Genomic DNA, 21054 nt, shown 5'->3' on the forward strand with positions numbered 1-21054 from the left:
ACACCATCCACTCGGTGTCTCTCCTTACTCCCTCCTGCACTTCCTACTCTACGGCCTCAGTAACTCTATTCCTGGGTTCTCCCCAGCCAGTGCCCATCTCACGACCTTCTGTTTGTCTGCAGCCAAGTCTGTCCCCACCACTAGGGACAACAGTGAACACCAGGCGTTCGGAGCAGACTCCGGGTTTTGCTGTACTGGCTGAAGGGTTCCTAACAAGAGGGGGGACAGCGTGTGGTGGAGGAGAGAGGGGCAGCATGTGATGGAGGGGTGGCAGCGTGTGATGGAGGAGAGGGGGGCAGCCATGTGGATGAGGAGAAGGGGCAGCGTGTGATGTAGGAGACAGGGACAGCGTGTGGTGGAGGAGACAGAAACAGTTTGTGGTGGAGGATATATTCATAAAGCAATTTATGTTTGTTAATTAATGTATGTATTTGCATTGCTCTCTTTATTAAAGTGTATTATATGATTTGTATTAAAATAAAAATCATTATTGAATGAACAAATAATTTATAAAAGAGGAGGGTGCAAATGTATTTTTTGCAGGGAGCACCGACATGTTAGCACCAGCCCTGACCCTCTGCACAGCTAGCACAAGACAATAACCCTGTGACCAACATTGCTGTGCGATTGAGCATGCAACTCACTCAATACTATTTACCTTTACATTCTAGCTGGACCAATATGCAATATGATGTAGCAACTCCCATTGTCCCATAGATTGTAAGCTTGCGAGCAGGGTCCTCTTATCTCTCTGTCTGTATGTATTACCCAGTAATGTTTTATCAATGTCTGTTCCGACTTGTAAAGCGCTACAGAATATGCTGGTATTATATAAATGTTGATGATGATTTTATGCATTGGCTATGTTACCCTTCATGGACATCTTATCCTTTCTTTTAGCAGACATATTAGCATTTGTATTGTCACTGCTAGTTTTCACATACAGGTTACCCACACTACTAGCATTCACAACTGACTCATTAACACTTGTAGAAGACATATTAACATTTACATTGCCATTGTTAACTTACATAGACATGTTTTCTTTTCTTTTAGCATTTGTACTGCCATTGTTATCTTTCACAGACAGCTTACCCATACCACTATTATCCACAGCTGAATCATTAGTAATTGTTTCACTGCTGTTACCCTTCTCAGACAAATTTCGTTTGCTATTAGTAGAAACATTAACATTTACAATGCCACTGTAATCTTTCACAGACAGCTATCAATAATGTTTTCAGCACCAATAATATTGGTATCAATATTAGAACTTTTGAGTTCATGGGGTATATTTACTAAACTGCGGGTTTGAAAAACTGGAGATGTTGCCTATAGCAACCAATCAGATTCTAGTTATCAGTTATTTAGTACATTCTACAAAATGACAGCTAGAATCTGATTGGTTGTTATAGGCAACATCTTCACTTTTTCAATCCTGCAGTTTAGTATATATACCCCCTAAACTCTCACACGTACCACCTATGTGCTGGTGTCCATATCATCGTCCATCACTGTTATAGATTTAAGCAGAGTGTTCTCCTGGCTCTCCTCATTACTTAGTTCCTCTTTCTTTGGTACATTTGGCGGTAGCTGTGCTGATGAAAGAGGCTCTTGTGAGGCATCCACAGCCTGTTTTCCTATGTCGCCCCTCAAGGAAAGCACCTCTTCTCCCACCAATCTTTTGCGGCTTTGGCTTGCTAACCTTCTCTGTTCCTTTGATGCCCTTTCATCACCTCTATGGGTCTTTCTCCACTCTGTGGACACCTTTAAATTCTCTAGATTTCTCTTTTTCAGTTAACATTTCCATCATGTCGTTAATCTTAATGTTATAACTCAAGGCACAGTGATTTTCTTTATCAGCCAGGTCACTTTCGTCACCTCGGCTGCAATCACAGCATCATCAGGTCCTGTAGATTCAGTATTATAGGTACTCATGCTTGCCTGCCTTTGTTTTCCTCTGCTGCTGGAGCCTTCATCCTGGCTGACTTCCACCTACTCAGAAGAACCGCAAGAGGTATTCCCCATGGCCCCCTGCTCAGGGACTGGCTGCCCAGACTTATTGCATCCGCTTAAATTAGTCACTGTGTTTTTGGCTATGTCCTTAGCACATGCAGTGATTTCCAAGCTGATTTCCAAGCTCACTCCTGAGCTTTAGAGGAGCAGCCATACTAGGCCCTGAGCCCAGGACCTTTTCTTGATTTTCAAGCCTCAGGTCTTCATTATTATCCAGGCTGCTCTCTGATTATGAAGGAGCTGGAGGCTTTGCATGTCCCTCAACCTGGGTAGGATCTCCAGGAGGTTACATCTTCTTGGGCTTACTCCCAGGAACCGCTGCTTACTCTGGAGCTTCAGCTGCTGGAACTCCCATCTGAGCTCATTCTGTGCTGTGATCTGTAACATTCTCCTTCCTTTTCATCACATGACATGATGGGAGATGTGAATGTGTTTGTGTGAATTTTCAGTCCTCCAGAGAGATTTTGAAAAAGAGATAATGACTTGTAGGCAGACAGCTAAGAAAAATGATGCATACTTAAAATGTACTTGACTTGCTATTTAAAGAAAAAAGAGCTATGTGTGATTGTTGCTTAAACAAACAAACAAAAAAGATTTTTTACAAAGACAGGACACATGAAACAGTGCAACTAGAATTAAATACGGAACTATGTGGAAACACCATTGAAATGTATAAATAGATGTATAAATAGATGGTATTTGATCCCATTAAAGTAACACAAAATATACCATTCCTGCTCAAACTTGTGTTGGAGAAATTGTCATAATGACTCTTTTAGTCATATCATTTGGAGCTGCAATAAAATAAAAACTAGAGATGTTCACTGACCCCCATGTTTTGGTTATGGATCTGGATTAACTTTGTGTTTTGTTTTTGGCAAAACCACCCTCGCGTGTTTTGGTTTGGGTTTCCCTATTTTTTTCTAAAATCACATAATTTGACTCTTTTTATGTTCCTACATTATTATTAGCTTCAATAAAATTAATTTCCAGTCATTTCCAGTGAATTTTTGGCAAGTGTCAAGAACACTGCTACCCCTATTGTTTCTATATGAGCAATAGCACTGGAGAGCAACAAGAACACTGCTACCCCTGTTTCTGTGTGAGCAATGGCACTGAGCAATGTCACTGGAGAATGGAAAGTGACAAGAACACTGCTACCCCTGTTTCTGTGTGAGCAATGTCACTGGAGAATTGAGCGTGACAAAAACACTGCTACCCCTGTTTCTGTGTGAGCAATGGCGCTGGATCTCCTGGGGATCACATGAGGTACTTATGGAATCCAAAACCCACGAGATCCGACAATGCAACAATGACGTTTTGCCTAGATTCAGATCCGATGACGTGTGAAAGTACCAAGCAGGCTCGCGAGCCCTCTCGGATCCCCTAAGTTCGGGTGGGTTTGGTTATCAGAAAACCGAGCCCGAGCATCTCTAATAAAAACCTCATAAAAACATGTTTTCACTCTTATCCACATGTACTAATCCACCCTTATTTAATTTAGCCCAAGTCTTCTTAATTTTTCTCATGAACCTGTAATCACACAAGACTGATTGATATATACTAAATTCTGCAATACAAATCATTATCCTGTTCTGGGGTAATCTCACTCCCTCTATTCTATTGAATTAAAAAATGGACCTGCCCCTGCAATTTTGCAAACAACATAAAATCATCATCATCATCATTTATTTATATAGCTCCAGCAGATTCCGTAGCACTTTACAACTGGAACAAACAGTAGTAAAACAATAGTGGGTAATACATACATCATCATCATTTATTTATATAGTGCCACTAATTCCGCAGCGCTGTACAGAGAACTCATTCACATCAGTCCCTGCCTCATTGGGGTGTACAGTCTAAAATCCCTAACACACACACAGACAGAGAGAGACACACACACAGACAGAGACAGACTAGGGTCAATTTTGTTAGCAGCCAATTAAGCTACCAGTATGTTTTTGGAGTGTGGGAGGAAACCGGAGCACCCGGAGGAAACCCACGCAAACACGGGGAGAACATACAAACTCCTCACAGATAAGGCCATGGTATGGAATTGAACTCATGATCCCAGTGCTGTAATGCAGAAGTGTTAACCACTACACCACCGTGCTACCCATAGGGAGAGGTAAGAGGGCACTGCTCGCAAGCTTACAATTTAATTATATAGACATATGTACTAAACATTAAAATTTCAGCACAATTAACTACTAGTCATTATTTTGTCATTAGAAAAAAAAAATCACTTGCACACTTTGCTAAAGTTATTATGTGTAAATGAGATTCTGGGATAGGCCTGTTTCCCTTATGATCTCTTATAATAATTTTACAGTGATAATTATTCATGTTTATTTGTTCCATGTTACATTTAATACCTATGAAATAACAGTTGATAATGTTCAATACGATAGTTTCCAGTTAGACAGACATAATGTAACAAAAACTTCTGCTATAATGTTACAAGTACAGGAGACCTGATTCCCAACATGCCCCGCTCCTCCTACATCCCCTTTGACCTCTGGTGATGTGCTAAACATCCGGGCTATCTGTACTATACAGGGAAGATGGCGGCGGCAGTAATACCTGCTGATTGGATAAAGAATTGGGAAAAATCCGGAAAAAATGATTTGTAAGTCTTGGGATCGGGGTTGGGGGTACGAAGCGGGGCAGCTAGGGGTGGCGAAGGACGGAGGCTCGGCGACAGGGCGATCTTGGCGGGATGGAGACACTCGAGCCGCCGTGCTGCAGGCCGCCAAGCATGGGGACCGCAGTGGAGACGGTGGGAATGAGCGATCGGAGGGGGAGAGTGGGAAGCGGTTTAATGCTAATGGCGGGGCGGGATTTTGGGGTGATTATAAGTCGTATTAAGGGAAAGAGAAGCTGTTGCGAATACCCCAGGGAGACCCAGTGAGTGTGCACCGGGGGCCATTGGGGGAGATATTACGCTTAGGGGCGGTGGTGCCACTAGTTGGACCAATTGAGTGGTTTATGGTGTTAGAATTAATTTCCCCTCTGTTTATGTTCTACACTACCCCCTACCCCTGAGAGCATTTAGTTTGTTATTGGGGTTTTCATGAGATATTATCATAGCTGTCAATCATCATGTAAATAAATATTTTAAACAATGCTCCCACTTAAGTATGTGATTTTTCTTTCTGTTCACTGAGTAAAGTACATTGCAGATAAAGTTCATGGTTTTACAGAAACAACATGCAGAATAAAGGGCTATATGTATTTCTAATGCTGTAGGTTACAGTTAATTCCTTTATGTAACTTAGTTTTGGACTATGCTACTTTTGCAAGCTCGATTTTAATGTTCACTCTCACAAAATGTTACTTGCTCTTGCTGTGTACATTTGTTTGAAAAATTTTCATTAGTGAAATGTCGGCAGTGTTTAGGATTATTAACCATTTGATGCCTACAATGTCATATTTTCACAGTGTGCAATTGTGTCGCAGCCTCAGTGAAAAAGGACAGGAAAATGTGACGTTCAAAGGTAAAAGACACTTATGTTTTTTTTTTTATTGTTTTTTTTTAAAGATTTGCTGGGATACATTACATTAGTGTAATAATAGTAGGTGTAATTTGCTACGTGTGTGTCAATTTTCATGTTTTTTTAGTTCAGGTACAAATTCATGGTAGGACAAAATAATATATACTGATTCCTGTTGGTTGTGTAACATTAGGTTAAATATATACTGTAACTGGCGCTAGTGCATTCCTCTGCAGTTCAAATGAATGACAACCATAGTTCACAAAGTACCGTTAGATACTCTTAGAGAGCATATCTAACCAACAGACATGATCAAATTTGCTTTTTTATGTAATTCATTTTTGGGGTGAGAATGTTAGTGATCACTTTTTCGAGTAACTTGTAAATTTGCGTTATCTGTGACCAGACAACCATGAGCCTATTTTTGCAATTTTGGTTGTAATTCACTTGAATTCTAGTTGCATATAAAACCTGTAGAAGATTCCATATTTGCTTTATACGATTCAAACTTTTTTAAACTTCGAGACACACTCCACATGTTGAAACTTTCTTGGAACCAGAGAGCATGCAAGATGCAGACTGTGTGAAATCAATAAATAAAGTGAATTGACTGTAGGGGTTAAGTCAGCGATAAAGGGGCTTATTTTAATAACAGGGTTTAATATTGTTAATAGAGGTATTTTTCCTCTGTACCTTGTCACACTTTTCTGGATGACTTTTCTCCCTCAGGATTTATACCCAAAGGAACGGAGATGGAGTAGTTCTGTTAGTCGTGGCAGTGTTAATCTCTGTTGCCTATTTGTTATCCTTCCAGTTGGCTGTACCTCTTGGTAAACTGTGATTAAACTGCTTTGGTCATATGGATTCTCATGTTATTTACTACTGGCCAAGTTGCTCACTTTGTACCTTGACTTTTATGTTTAGTGTCCTTTCCACTGATATTTTTTTAATCTGTTTATTTAGAACAGTAGATTACAAATAAGTGCCAAAAAATACATTTATATAAACATAAGGCCTGAACAACATCTTATACTCAGGGATTAGTTTCTAATTATAAGCCTCAACAATAGACATAGGAAGTCTCAAATTGACATTTAGCACTTTTTTGAGATAGGTGTATCAAATATGTAGTTGTATCTGATGAAAAATAAATAAAATTAAAGGCCTGTTAGCTATCCACAATTATCTATAGCTGTTTTTTTGTTTCTAAGATTTTTATATGAGTAATGAGAGACTAAGAATAAGGGTGGGAAGAGTAAGCCAGTTCACGGTATGTTTTAGAAGACTTGTGAATGGAGAGACTAGTTCTGCTAGTAGAACATACCACTTCGAGAAGATAAGCCTTGCTTGATAGTTACAGATTTCCTGGTATATTTGCAGTGTTATATGTATATCAAGGACTTCAGGCTTTATGGAAGGTTTTAATTGCATCGTGAAGCAAGCTACAAATATTCCATAGAGGCCACATACCAGATTCTATTAATAATTGCAATCATAGCTGGCAGTGTGTTCAACTGTGGGAGTTGAACATTAGTAATTCGTGTAACTAGGGACAGTATGTCAGTCCAAAATGTAGAGATAAGCAGACAATCTCACCAGATGTGCAATAACTTGCCTATATGTCCGTGAAATGTTTTATATTGCCTTTTTACTTGTGTATTTTAAGTCTCTGTATGTGTTCCTTTGTTTATGTAGTGTGATTTATATCAAATTATTTTGCTATGGCATCTACAATCTGTGCTTTTTATGCTTAAATATGCTCTAAAAATTGATATAGGTTGGAAATAGTGCTTCAACCCATCGCTGTCATTAAAATTATAGCTGTAACTTTTCTAGCATAGTTTAGAAATTCTAAAACCTAATGTCAGGTTATTATATATGCGCTTCACACCTAGTAATTAAATTGTACTTGGTAACTTAAGTAGGACATGGCAGATGTGTCATAAAATTTGCTATGAAAAAATAATAGTTAAAACACTTTGCAATAATATTGAAAAATGTTGAAGGTCATTGCCAACACCTGCCAGGACTTTTGACTGCTGGTCAGTGGTCTAACACACACACACTCCGCTGGCTGTAGTGCTCTCAAAGTGACTGTTCTAATAGGAGAAACAATGGTTTATTCTATTGTAATAGACCTCTGTTGGGCTCCAAGAGCCGGGTGGCAAGTAAAAACAGCTAAGTGGAGCACTCAGAAAATAAGCGGTCCATTGTAGCAAGAGTGAGCGCTGTCATGCTTATTATTCTCAGCCAGGGACTCCCAAATAATTATAGAAAGGATAAGTACTTTACTTTGGTCACTTGCATGAAATGTTAGATTGACACATATTAGCATGACAATTCACATTGATGATTGATGATAAATTAAAGTATGCATATAAATAAGGTTATGGATTCAGAATGACAATTGCCTTTAATGTTTGCCAAACATTCATATACATAGAATGACTAATGTTACAAATTACAGGGCTGTGGAAGATTAAGTACATTTTTTTATATCATTTCTTTGAAGTGACACTTATCTCTTTACAAAATAAAACTTTTTTCCATGTTGATATAATTGTTTGTATATGTGCACACTTGGTGACTGCACAAAACTGGCTGAGATCAATGAAAACACAAATGTGTAGTTTTAGCTTACTGTGTTGCTAATATTTAAGAACTCCCATATTACTGAATTTATCTTTGCTGTTTACCCCATCAAAATAAAACTGTTTCTGCAGTGATCATATTATTGGCTAATTTAAACTGTTGTAAGCAAGTGCTAGGTAGGATATTGAGTTTATATTGAGTGATTGGTGTTAGAAGGGCAGGTAGTAATTTACTAGAAATGGAAAACCACACAAATTGTATTGACATGACATTGACATGTTTTTCACAGGGAGTAAGTGACTACTAAATGGAAAAGTGTGTGTATTTTTGTCTTTTTCATTACAGTGAAGTGTTTTTGTATTTCTTTTTTATTTAGAAATCGAGCAGGTTCTTTATGAGCTTGCTTGTCAAGTGATTAAAGGAAATCTAAAGCAGGATCAAGCTTCTGGAGTTCTTGCAGATATCATAGTAAGTTTTCTTTTTATCTGGGACTTTATTTCTGTTAGGTGCTTTTGGTGTACATCTGTAAGAATAAAATGCAGCAAATCTTTATTACATGAAATGCACCGCAGAGTCAGTTTAGAGAGGAGATAGGGCAATAAACAATGGGCCCACATAACATTATAGACTGTATTAAGCTTCCTCTCTTAATTGATAGAGACAGGACATTACTGGGATCTCATATAATGAAGTCTTTTTAAAAGTACATTTAAGAACAAATAAATATTGCAGATTGATTATAGTACTTCTGCAGCTTTTATAGCATAATACTTAAATTTTTTAGGTATCATAATTTGTGACTTTTTTGCCACTCATTCCCCCCTCCCCCCTTAAACTCTGCTCCCAGGTCCTCTCACCCTGTCCATGTACCTTTCTAACTTACCTGTACATATAGAATTTCATGCAGCTGGACATGAAAAATTCCAGTTTGTGCACAGATACAATGCTACAGGCTTTGGTTCTACTTAAAGCTGCACATAATACAGTTCAACTCCATTATAAGCAGAAATTTAGTTCACTATCTAGTGACTTTGGGCTAGATTTACTAAGCTGCGGGTTTGAAAAAGTGGGGATGTTGCCTATAGCAACCAATCAGATTCTAGCTTTCATTTATTTAGTACCTTCTACAAAATGACAGCTAGAATCTAATTGGTTGCTATAGGCAACATCCCCACTTTTTCAAACCAGCAGCTTAGTAAATCTAGCCCTTTGTCTTTAACCTAATGGTTATGGATGCCTATCTTGTCCTGCTACTTGTATTTTGTCTGCTAAGAAACTCAAGACCATGGGTAATGTTAGATGGTTTTTTAAACTTTGCTGAAATGTAATATCTTTTTGTTATTCTAAAGTTGCTCTTGGTTATGATAACATTTGTATTTCTTACTTTAAAATACTAAAGCATTTGCTACAACTTGTTAAATACAAAGCTCATGCTGAGAGATTTGAGAATAGAACAGAATTTTCAGTGATCTAATGATTAACATCTAAATAATAGCTTTGTAACAATTATACCAGTGTTTCACAGTTACTCTTTTTTTTTTCTTTGCTTGTTAATACTAGGACCTGCGAGAAGATATGCCTTCAATATTAGCAGATGTATTTTGTATTTTGGGTAAGTTTTATGGAATATATATCTAAAAAAAAAACTTTATCTCGGGATATAGTTTAGACAAAAACATACTTCGAAAGGAACATATGACTAATTCTGTGTAGGCAGTCACTCTGTATCCATCCATCATGTTAACATTAATTAAATCATTCACATTAAGTTCTATGCTTTCCTTATACATAACAAGTAGTTATGCATTATAGAAAATCACTGCAGTAAAAACTTGGTTGAAAAGGCAAGTAAATGTATATTAATATATCATTGAAATACAATTTTTATACTTTAAGCCACAACAATCATCCATTTCACAAACAAATCACCATAATAAATATATTTCTTCACTTGAACCAATTTAATTGATGGAGTAAAATTTTTATTGGTTTTTATAGATTTTTTTTTAAAGGGGTACAGAAAGGAAAAAAGGGAGGGGTACATAAAGGGAATGGAACACAATAACCCTGAAAGCATACAAAATCAGTGTAGTATCTACCTGTCTAATTTACTACATATGATACACCCAGTTAATTGCCTACATACAGACTCTCATTCACCAGTATCATTATCGTTGGTGGGCGAGGGTAGGGAACGTGACGGGGCTCCTTCCCCTTCGGTAACATAAATATGCCAAACTCTCCACTTAACCAACGGAGATGATGTTGATGTGGAGTATGGGACACCTAAGGTTTCCATTTCAAAGTTAAAATTTATTTTAGAGATCACTTTGGCCAGGGATAGGGGAGAGATTGTTTCCATGTCTGAGCGATAGCTGCTCTGGTTGCTATCAACGCCTGGCCTGTCACATATCTATCCCAACGTGGAAGAGCCGGAGGATAATGTTGTAATAGAGCCAACACTGGCATGGGGGAGATCGAGTGACCAAGGATTGAGCTTATCAATTGTAAGACCTTGTTCCATAACGGACGCACTACAGCACATGACTAAAATATATGAAGAATGATGCCATGTTCTGAACAATTGCGCCAACATAATGGGGACACGGAGGGCCAAATTTTATGGAATTTGTCTGGGGTGGCATACGTTCTACTCAATAATTTTACCAACATCTCTGTATGATTAAGGCACTTAGACATTTTGAAAGAGTTAACAAAGATATGTTCCCAGTCTTCTTATGACAATTCTAACTGGAGTTCTGTTTCCCATTGGATCTGAGGTTTAGACTTGGGTATAGTGTTTAGGCACAGTAGGGTTAGGGTTAGAGAGATATTTTACCATTACCAGAGGGTAATGCTGGCTTTACTACTACCTTTAGTTAAGGAGGAGTAATATCTGGCCAGGGGAGGTCCTATTGTCAAATTTTTCAATGGCAGAGAGGTTAATAAATGCCTAATTTGGAGGTATTTGTAGAAACCACCTTTGGGCAGCGAATACAGGGCGCTAAGATATAAGTAGCTGAGAAGCTCGCCCGAGTCTAACAAGTTTCCTAGGGTATGGATACCCCTACTGATCCAACCAGAGAGATTTAAATCTGCTATTTGTCTGGCGACCCCTTGCAATGGCACCCCCGTTGTGGGGCGTACAAGTCCCTCAGTATCCCAGCATAGACGGTCCCACACAGTCAAGGTGTCTCTAGTAAGGGTCGGCAAAGTCACCGCAGGTGGAGGTACCATTGACCAGGTACCCATAAAATGTCTGTCAAAGGAAACTCTGAGTTACACGCTAATTCCAGATCTACCCAGGGTTTCTCACCCCTTGGAAGGTACCAATCTCGCACTTGGGACAGAATGCAAGCCTTATGGTATTTTGTCAAGTGAGGAAGGGTTAGTCCCCCGTTGTTTCCCTCTAGTCATTTGCTGCATAGCAATACGTGGGGGTTTGGCCTTCCATACATACGTTTTCATCAGAGAGGTCAATTTGGCCCATAACCCCGGGGAAAAGCAGAACAGAAGCATACGGGATAGGTACATTAGTTTAGGAAGTAACATCATTTTAAATGCTGAGATCCTGCCTAACCAAGAGACCTCAAAGCACATCCACGACCCAAAGAGCTTCAATAGTTATTGGTGCAGTAAAGAAAAATTATGCTCTATAATTGAATATAAGTGGGGAGTTATTTGAATCCCAAGATAAGTAAATCCAGTAGTTTTCCAAGAGTAGATAAACTTGTCTTTTAAGGCCTGCAATCTGCCCGTTGGGACATTTATAGGGAGTACTTCTGTCTTTGAGGTATTCAATCTATAAAGAGAAGCTCTACCGAATTGAAACAGAAGATTGTGAATCACTGGCAGTGAGGTCTCCGGGTTAGTCACAAATAGGAGTACGTCGTTGGCGAATAGGCACACTTTATGGGATGTCCCTCTCACCTTAAGTCCCGTACACCTTTGATCAAGTCTTATTCGTGCCGCCAGTGGTTCTATAGCCATCAAATAGATAAGGGGGGACATGGGTCAACCCTGTCGGGTTCCGTTAGTAATTGGGAAGTTTAGGGAGAGAAACCCGTCACAATACCCCCCAGCGGAATGGTTCAAATACAGGGATAATATGGAATTCAGGATGTTACCGGCAAATCCGAAAGTGTGGAGAACCTGAGTCATATAGGACCAATGTAACCTATCGAACGCCTTTTCGGAATCTAGAGATAGCAACAGCATGTTATTGTTCTTATGGCATTGTTCTATTAAATGGAGGATACGTCGTGAATTGTCAGGGGACTGTCTACCTGTCACAAAGCCCACCTGATCCAGGTGGATCAATTGCGGAATGATAGGAGAGAGTCTGTTAGCAATAAGTTTTGCAAATATTTTGACGTCAGTATTTAAAAGGGGCTATGGGGCGATAATTCTTGCAATCAATAGGATCTTTCCCGGCTTGGGGGTAACCACAATATGGGATTCTAACATCCTTTCGGATGGGAAGGAGCTGGGCACCTGTTTTGCTCAGTTTGGTTCTCTGATTGCTATCCACAGTGTTTAAATTAAATTAGATTTCTTCTAGACATATACTTTATTTATATTTTGTGCTGGATCTGTTACTGACCTGTAGGGTCATACAACATTTTAAGGTTTCCATATTTGTACATTGCATTTTGTGGTTTACTTGCATAACATAATTTTCTCAGATATGCCTTTCTGTTAGGCCCAAAATGGCTGTATGCACGTTCGTTACATATTGAGGTGACTTTCACACCTCATGTTTCCATACCACCGTGGCAGGAGACCTCATCACTACATTGTACTGTTAATATTTACATCCCCAATTTTGCAATATGTTATTCTTGCCATTCACTTGAATTCTTTCACAGCTGCAATAGTTTTTAGAAGTATGTGATCCTAAGGCCATGTACTTACTAGTGTTTTACTTGCATTTTTACTAGAATTAAAACAATAATTCTTTGCATTCCTGATGCATTTAACCTCTGCAAATGCAAAAGGACAAAATCATTCTGAGTAATGCAAAGCATGTGAAAACCCCAATGGGTATGTTTAACACTATAAACAGTGGAATCTTGTGTCAGACCTGCATTCATGTCTTAAAGCATTGAAAAATTGCTGGTACTATGATCATTGAGTTAGGTTAAAGATTGTTTGAAAATTCCCTATCCATCCTATCCATAAAAATGTAACCACCAATTTGTTCATATGACTGCTTAAAGTAGTATGTGTCTGTGTACACTTTTTGACTACTTTTATTCAATGTCCTTTCAGTTAAATTCTTTAGTTACATTTCCCCCCTGATCAGTTGAATGTAATATTTGGGTATATAGTGTCTGCAAATTTAAAACTGCAATCCCATGAAAGCAATGAGAGTTTTTTTATTTTTTGTTTATTTAAACCTAAATCACTGTTGCAGGCTATTAGATGGATCTTAGTATTTTCAATATTTCAATAATTTGTTTCTTCAGGCTGCTATTAATGGTTTATAATTCTGCTCAATGTCATATTCTACTATGGCAACTACAGCCATGTGACACATGATGTGTGGAGGCTTTGGAACAGCTCTGTCTGCACTGTAAAACCATCCCCTTACTACTTCCCCCTCTGCCTTCACTTGACATGCTGGGAGCTGTAGTCTGTGTGTGAGTGGCAGTTATACTTGTCTGCTATCCAGAGAGATTTTGCAAAGGAGAGAATGATTTGTAGGCAGAAAGCAAAGAAGCATAAATCAGATACATGCTTGAAGGGTACGTAATTTGCTATTTAAAGAAACATTGCTTCTCTTTCCTGCCATCAGTGAGTATTAAGCTCTGTTCTAAGAAGTTAAGGATATATAATAACACTGACAAATAAGTATTATTGCTAACATTGACATGCAATGTATTTGTTTTGTTTTTTTAACCAGATATTGAAACAAGCTGTTTGGAAGAAAAATGGAGGCGAGATCATTTTACCCAGCTGGTATTATCATGTTTGGTAAGATTAGTTGTTATCATTAGCATGAAACATAATGCTTTGTTTTGCTGAATGTATTATTAAATTATTGCATTATTCAGTTTTTTCTTGTGTTTGGAATTGTTGCCCACTTCATAATGGTCAAAAGTTTAACACATGCTTGTTAATGCACATATTCCCTATGCGGTGTCATTTTATTAATGTGCAAATGGTATAGTCATCCCTGCCTTTAGTGGCTGTATCACAGGTCTCTTACAGATGTTACAGAAACCGTTTTTCATAGATTGCATTTATATAAGCAAGAGGTCTTATCTTTTATGTACCAAACATATACCATGTTACGGCACAATAAGCCAATAGGTTAAACAACTGTAACAAAACAAATCTGTTGCCATACCAACCATTCTTTTCAATAAAGGGAAGAAGTGACAGCTTGCCTATTCCACTGTTTTGGAGGACTTGCTGATGAGCTCCCCCATTGGGGTTTTAGAGCCTTTGAATTATTACTTTGCACACAGGGCAATAGTGTTCATTTAACAACTGCATTTACAGACATTCCCGATAATGATGCAATGTGGATTATTATCGAGCATTACATTACATTGCGATATCCGGTAAGTTGGCTGATATTGCACCATGTATGTCCAGCTTTAGTGTACCTTATTAAGTCCAACATACACTGTACGAAACTTTCAGATACTAAAACAAATGCTTAAGAAGAATGTTAGTTTGCACGTAGCTACAAAGTAAAATATATTTAAATTTTACCTTTCTATAGTAAACTTTGAAATAAGTAAGACAGAAGGCAAAAAGGGAGGAAGGTTGGAAGTGTATAGCACAGTAGATTATAAGCCATTTTACATGCCCCCATGACATCAAGATTGTATTAGTTAACATTGATTTCCATTGTATCCCTGTGAGTATTCACTTTTGGTGTGGTGGCATATTATCTATTTGTGACTTTCAACCCTTTGTCATAGGGAAACTTGGCAACATCCAGGACATAGACTTTCTTGGCATTGAACAAAGCAAATTGCAGAAACTTTTTGATTGGGTGTGAGGTTATTCACATTTTCCAGTGCATACAGTATGGGGAATGTCAGTATGAAAGCATTTTAGTGTTTACAACTTCTGACTTCATTGATTAGGACATAAGCTGCAGGTTTGCTACTTGAGTCAAGGCTTCGCTTTGGCCTGGTGTAGTGACCTCATCTGCACTGTCTTGAGTGCTGCAACAGTTCTCCAGCTTACTTGAGACATGCAACACACTTCTCCCACCAAATGCATGGTCACCCTCTCGGGTAATAGATTTATGGGAGAGGGCTAATTTGGCCGGCCAGCATATCTTTATCGGAACGTCTTCACTGCAAGTTCACTCTCCAAGTATCCAATTACATAGCCTCAAATTAAAGCCTTTTCCAATTCCTTATCTGTAGTTTGTAAACTAGGTTTTAGTTTGATTGGTATTTGATTCCTGTAGCATTTGATATGATGCGGAGATTTGCATAACGCAATTAATTTTTTAAAACATTTTTTTCTCATTGGCAGTATCTAATATCGGACACTATTCTAAAGGAACGCCTGGACCCTGAAACACTGGAATCATTAGGGCTCATCAAACAGTCCCAACAATTCAATCAGAAATCTGTAAAAATAAAGACCAAACTTTTGTGAGTATGCTGTATAATAATACTTCTAAGAAGGCATGAAAAGTTTGTTTTTGTCTGAAAACACTGAAGGGAAATGTTTATTTTTTGTGTTAACTGGTGCGCTAAGATGGTTGCTTGCATATAAATTTTGATCTGCTGTGCAAACCTATTGTACAGAAAGAGTGAACATTCCTATGGTACATTTGTTTTCTAAATGTAAATGTGTGCTACATAATTGGATTAGGCTTGTTTGAGTACATGCTGACAAATTGGACACCTACAATATGCAACAGGGGCTTTTGTTTTTGTTAAAAATAGAATAGAACAGACTTTATTTATTTATTTTCTCATCTTTTTTTTTTTTTAAAAACTTTTTAATTATACCTGCAGAAAAAAATATAAGTCACAAAATCTGTTAGATGTAAAAACTGAAATGAAAACAGAGAGATTTCTGTTCCAGTCTTTTCTACAGGTGAAACTATAAAATTTTAACATGGGAAGTCCAGAGATAATGAGACTATGTAGTACAAGAGATATAAAAGCTGCTTGTGTGTATATATATATATATATATATATATATATATATATATATATATATATATATATATATATATATATATATATATATATATATATATATATTTAATATAATTGTTGGCATGGGGAGTGACCAAAGAAAGGTGGTGAGGTGAGCTCCATTGCCAGGAAGAGGTGTACGTTGCAAGTGAGTGGGAAATATTAGGGCGAGAAAGGGGGAGTAACCATAGCAATGCTGTGTTAGCACTTAGGGTAGAGCACAGAAGAGCAATAGAAATAACCATATTTTGGAGCCAATTAACAGGATAACTGACAGGGAAAATGAAGTCGTTAGAAGGTGCCTGGTGGGTTGCGGTTATATAAATACCAGGGATCCCACACTTTATAAAAGGCTGTAAGTGTCATGGAGAAGGCTTGTGATAAATCCATAGAAGCACTGTGCCAGATTTTGTTAATAACTGCATTTCTGGAAGGTTTCAAAGCTAGCTATTTGAAGTTTAGTTGCATTGTAAATATAGCAATTTAGTTTATCAGAACATTTGGCTATGGATCTGGCTGGTTGGCAACGTAATATGGGCAGATGGCCTTTAGTTTGAATATCCTTAACCTGAGCGATCAGGATAACTCATCCCAGAATTGAGATCTGAGTGTGCAATCCCACTATATATGGAGGAAGGTAATTTTCTGCCTGCAATTATGGCAGCAAATGTTGAACGTGTGGGGGTAGATGGAACGTAATTTTTTGGGGATCATATATCTATTTGGCATAGATTTCATATATATTTTCCAGCACAGCCGTATTGATAGAGGGTTTAGCAACAAGCTGGCGAATGAGCGGTCATGCTTCCCCAGCAAGCATTATTCCAAGGTCATGCTCCCATACATGTTCAAATGACTCTATAGGTGAGGAATATGAAGGCAGAAGAAATCTATATAGTAGTGAGATATAGCCCTGCTGTTGAGGGTTATTGATACAATGGCTTTCAATAAGCGTGAGGAGACGACGGATTGTGTCTGGCCAGGCCTGTATGAAGCTTTATATATGGACATAATAAATTTGAATGATAGAACAGATCTTTTTATTATTGTAGGGCTTGAGCTATTCTGGGCATTCAAGTAACTAGGGTGGAAGAGAATATTTACTATGCTACAGTCTTTCAATTAGATGTTGCATTCAAAATATCTCCCATCTGTAGAAGCTTAAATTCCCAAATACTGCAGTCTCCAGAAACAAAAGCTCTGTTCTGGTCATGTTAATTGGCTGGTATCTGATAAAGGTGGGGCAACTTCACAGATGTGCAGCACTGGTTGTATTAAATGGATTGGTGGGGCAAGGACAACCTCATAAAAGGGGATTGTTCACTCTTTGCATACACATGTTTACTAACTTTTAATTTAACTTATTTTACGGCATTAAAAAATTAAAGCACTTGTCCCACTGTTCAAATGAGGTCTCCCACCCATCATCCCTCTAGCCTCACCATTTTGAATATATAATAACTGGGCAGAGGATAAATATTTGACTTTATCCTTTGAGCACTTGAGGATTCATTGTTATGCCAGGGGACATCAGGGCCTTTGCATTTTTTTAACTGCATTTTTCTGTCTGTGCTCCAAGCGATGCAATTCCCATAAATGTTTATTTTTACAACTGCTATCAACATTAGAGAGGATTTTAAGACCTGATGAAATGTACACTTTTTAAGTGTGTGTAACTTCTCAAAGCAATGTTTTAGTAGTCTGTATATCTATCTAAATATACTGATTTGAATTACTCAGTCATACGCATAGATTTACTTCTCTTTGTATTATTCGATTTGGACGTTTCTTTCTATGGGTTCAAAGTTGATACTTATTGTAATTATTGAATGTTGACTAAAGTGGTAGAAAAAAAAGCTTGGAGAATGACTGATGTGAGCTGATATTAACATGTTTAAGCATCTCCATTTTGTTATGTTTGTGTGCTGATAATTTTGCAAACTTGTCAACTGCTGTTAATTAACAATCTTTGGTTGAATAACATCATTGTGGCAATAAAAAATATCTTTGTCAGCCCTTTTTTTTTTTTTTTTTCTTTTTTTTTTTTTTTTTTCCCCCCTGCTTGTTTTGGTGGACATTAATTATTACCCTATTTAGGCATTATTGGCAATTTGTGTGTTTTTGTTTTATTTTTGTCTTGTGGTTTTTTTTTTTTTTTGCTGTGCTTTTACAATTATGCCTGCCTCTTGGGAATTCAGAGTAACAGCTGTAACCTATTGAGAAATCAATTTCAAAGTGTAAAGAAAGGGCTATGAATCATTTTTATTTCAAAATACTAGTTCCAAAGCAAAGAATAAGGTGCGATAAAGATTACTACAATTTATCAGATAGACCTGATTTTTTTTTTTTTGTTTGTTTTGTTAGTACACATAGCTGGCAGTTTTATAAGCATTACATACACTGCTCTATGTTAAAGTATACTTTCTGATGAAATTTCAACATTCTTTAGCTGAACTGTAAGGAGATTAAACATAGGATTAAAAGGTCATTAGTGCTAGTCTTTGGATGTTATGTCTTCAAGAGTTCTCATTACTGGTAGTAAACTCCTTGCTTATGAATCGGACTGGGTAGGATGGACTTACCATGCCCCCTTCTCACAGTATTCAAGAGGAGGAGTAACCATAATCAAGAAATGTGCAGGTTGGATTATTCTCCCTTATCACAAGCAAATATATGTTGAGTTGTTAAAATATACTGTATATAATTGATTTGTGAAGTTTATTCTATTCTATTTACACAATGTCTAATGCTGGGTAGTGAGCAGAGAACTAGCTCTTAAGAGAGCTCGCTTACTCCTGTTTTATTATGTTTTTGCGATTTTACACTTCCTTTATGACAGGATGTAATCCAGATTCCCCTGTCCCTTTTTAACCAACTAATTATGTTATCTCTCACACGAATCGGCCTGGACCAAGCTAGTTAGTGTGTGTGTGTTCTTCTTCCTCCCTCCTCCCACCCTACTGTTGACACACTTCCAAGGTGAAGGGGACTATGCCCTACCTTTTTAAGTTTCAACTTTTTAATTGTCCCAGTCAAACTATTTCCGAGAGTTGTGTCCCTGAGGTCTGGTGTGTCCTCCAAGCTGAATATGGCTCCAGAAGGGTTGTACCAGACCATGAAACATCGGTCCTACCTCTGCCGAAGCCAGAGCGTTTTGAGCTTGGCTGTGTGGTGCTTTGCTCCATGGGGCCCACAGGGTCTCGCACAGTCACAGATTGGGTAGTCACAGCCAAATACTGTGAGTGCCCTCTAACTGAAATTATTTATTTGAACTCTGCACAGAGCTACAGTGAGGCTCCCTGCCTTCTCCTGTTCCTAGAACTTGAGTGGGGAAGGCTGTTGAAGCACTGCAGAGATCTGCTGGATCCACACTGATCCAGCAAAGAAATTTTTAGCTATTTTTTTTCAACTTTTACGTTGTACATTTAGTGCACTGCGCTGAGAATATTAAGTGAATCCTATACCACAGCAGGTGTGGTGGAAATTCTATGAATATTAGAAGTCATTGAGGCCACGGAGATTGTCATTGAAATTGTGTGACCACACAAAGCATGAGTCTGTAAACGGTGTTAATACAGGTCACAAAACTTTGGGGCAACTTCTAATTTCCAAAATAACTTGCAGTAGAGAGAAAGTACATTATTATTGTTGCAATAATATTATAGTTACTGTGGATGCTCTTTGCTGCATTTGCCAGAGTCCCAGATCTTCTCACCTCTCATCTTTCCACTTAGCCTGTTTCAAGCAGGACAAACTGGATCCCAGTCTCATGAACTTTCTGATCACATGAATATAGTTTAAGCTAAATGTGAATATTATATATACTACTTTTGCATCCTAAAAGTTTTCAGCTAGTGCATAACTGTAGTCCCTTCTATAGACAAGTCCAATTATAGAAGTCTAAATCAGATAATTCCAGATTTGAAAGGAGCAATACGTACATCGATAATTCAGTGCACATAAAATATATATTTTTATTTTTCGTCTTGCAAAATAAGTTGAACTTTTGGGAGAGCACTGGGTCCACTTCCTTGAGAAAGGGAAACCGTCATACCTAATAGTCAAATGGCATCTTTCCTTTAAGGAAGGATTGTGCTAAACAGCACCAAAGTTACCAAAGTTTTATTTTGGTAAATTATATTTTACCAATGTGTTTGATCGCTATTTTTAGGTTTAGCGCTATATTATGGACTTCCTCCAGACTGTGTTGTCCATCTTTATGGCTGGTAACGTAAAATGGCTTTTAAGCTTTGTGTCAGGATAACTAGAGCAAAAGGAAAAGTTCACACAGAACAGAGTTGGCCTTAATACTGCTGTGCCTGTTGTTTTCTGGTATTTACAGCACAGTCTCCACAGGCAAATGTCATCTGAATGTCTTGCAAATTCCCTGTAAACATCTCTCGGCAGATGGGAGAGTAACAGCAACGTGCACAATGCTTGGCACATTCTGCCTTGAATGGCCTTTTGTATTTTTAATTGTTCCATTTTGTTTCTTTACAAAAGATTGCTTTAGAGAAGTACACAAGCTCCCAGAAAGTCTCATTTTAGTAAACACTTTTTTCATTCCAGTTATAAGCAACAGAAATTCAATTTATTAAGAGAAGAAAATGAAGGATATGCAAAGCTGATTGCAGAGCTCGGACAAGATCTGTCTGGGAATATAAGAAGTGATTTGGTCCTGGAAAATATCAAATCCCTAATTGGTAAGGCAGGCACAATGGGCTATTTACTCATTCTTTTTATTTTTGACATTTCCGCATTAATGTTTT

At 37.9% G+C, this 21054-nt stretch overlaps 1 protein-coding gene across 3 annotated transcripts in view; it reads left to right on the forward strand.

Moving 5' to 3' along the window:
* Positions 1 to 4553: 4553 nt before the first annotated feature.
* The window catches only part of THOC2 (THO complex subunit 2), a 100480-nt gene continuing 83979 nt past the window's right edge, over positions 4554 to 21054 (forward strand). For all 3 annotated transcript variants that reach the window (XR_012678875.1, XR_012678876.1, XM_075184369.1), the window contains exons 1-7: positions 4554 to 4648; positions 5461 to 5516; positions 8482 to 8573; positions 9666 to 9717; positions 14011 to 14081; positions 15609 to 15730; positions 20855 to 20988. Coding sequence is in view for 1 of the 3 variants with exons in the window: in XM_075184369.1 (XP_075040470.1) it covers positions 4584 to 4648; positions 5461 to 5516; positions 8482 to 8573; positions 9666 to 9717; positions 14011 to 14081; positions 15609 to 15730; positions 20855 to 20988 (592 nt within the window). In the remaining 2 variants the exon portion in view is untranslated. The remainder of the gene's footprint in view (positions 4649 to 5460; positions 5517 to 8481; positions 8574 to 9665; positions 9718 to 14010; positions 14082 to 15608; positions 15731 to 20854; positions 20989 to 21054) is intronic.

This window comes from Mixophyes fleayi, chromosome 9 (genome assembly GCF_038048845.1).
Source record: "Mixophyes fleayi isolate aMixFle1 chromosome 9, aMixFle1.hap1, whole genome shotgun sequence".
Classification (NCBI taxonomy): Eukaryota; Metazoa; Chordata; class Amphibia; order Anura; family Limnodynastidae; genus Mixophyes; species Mixophyes fleayi.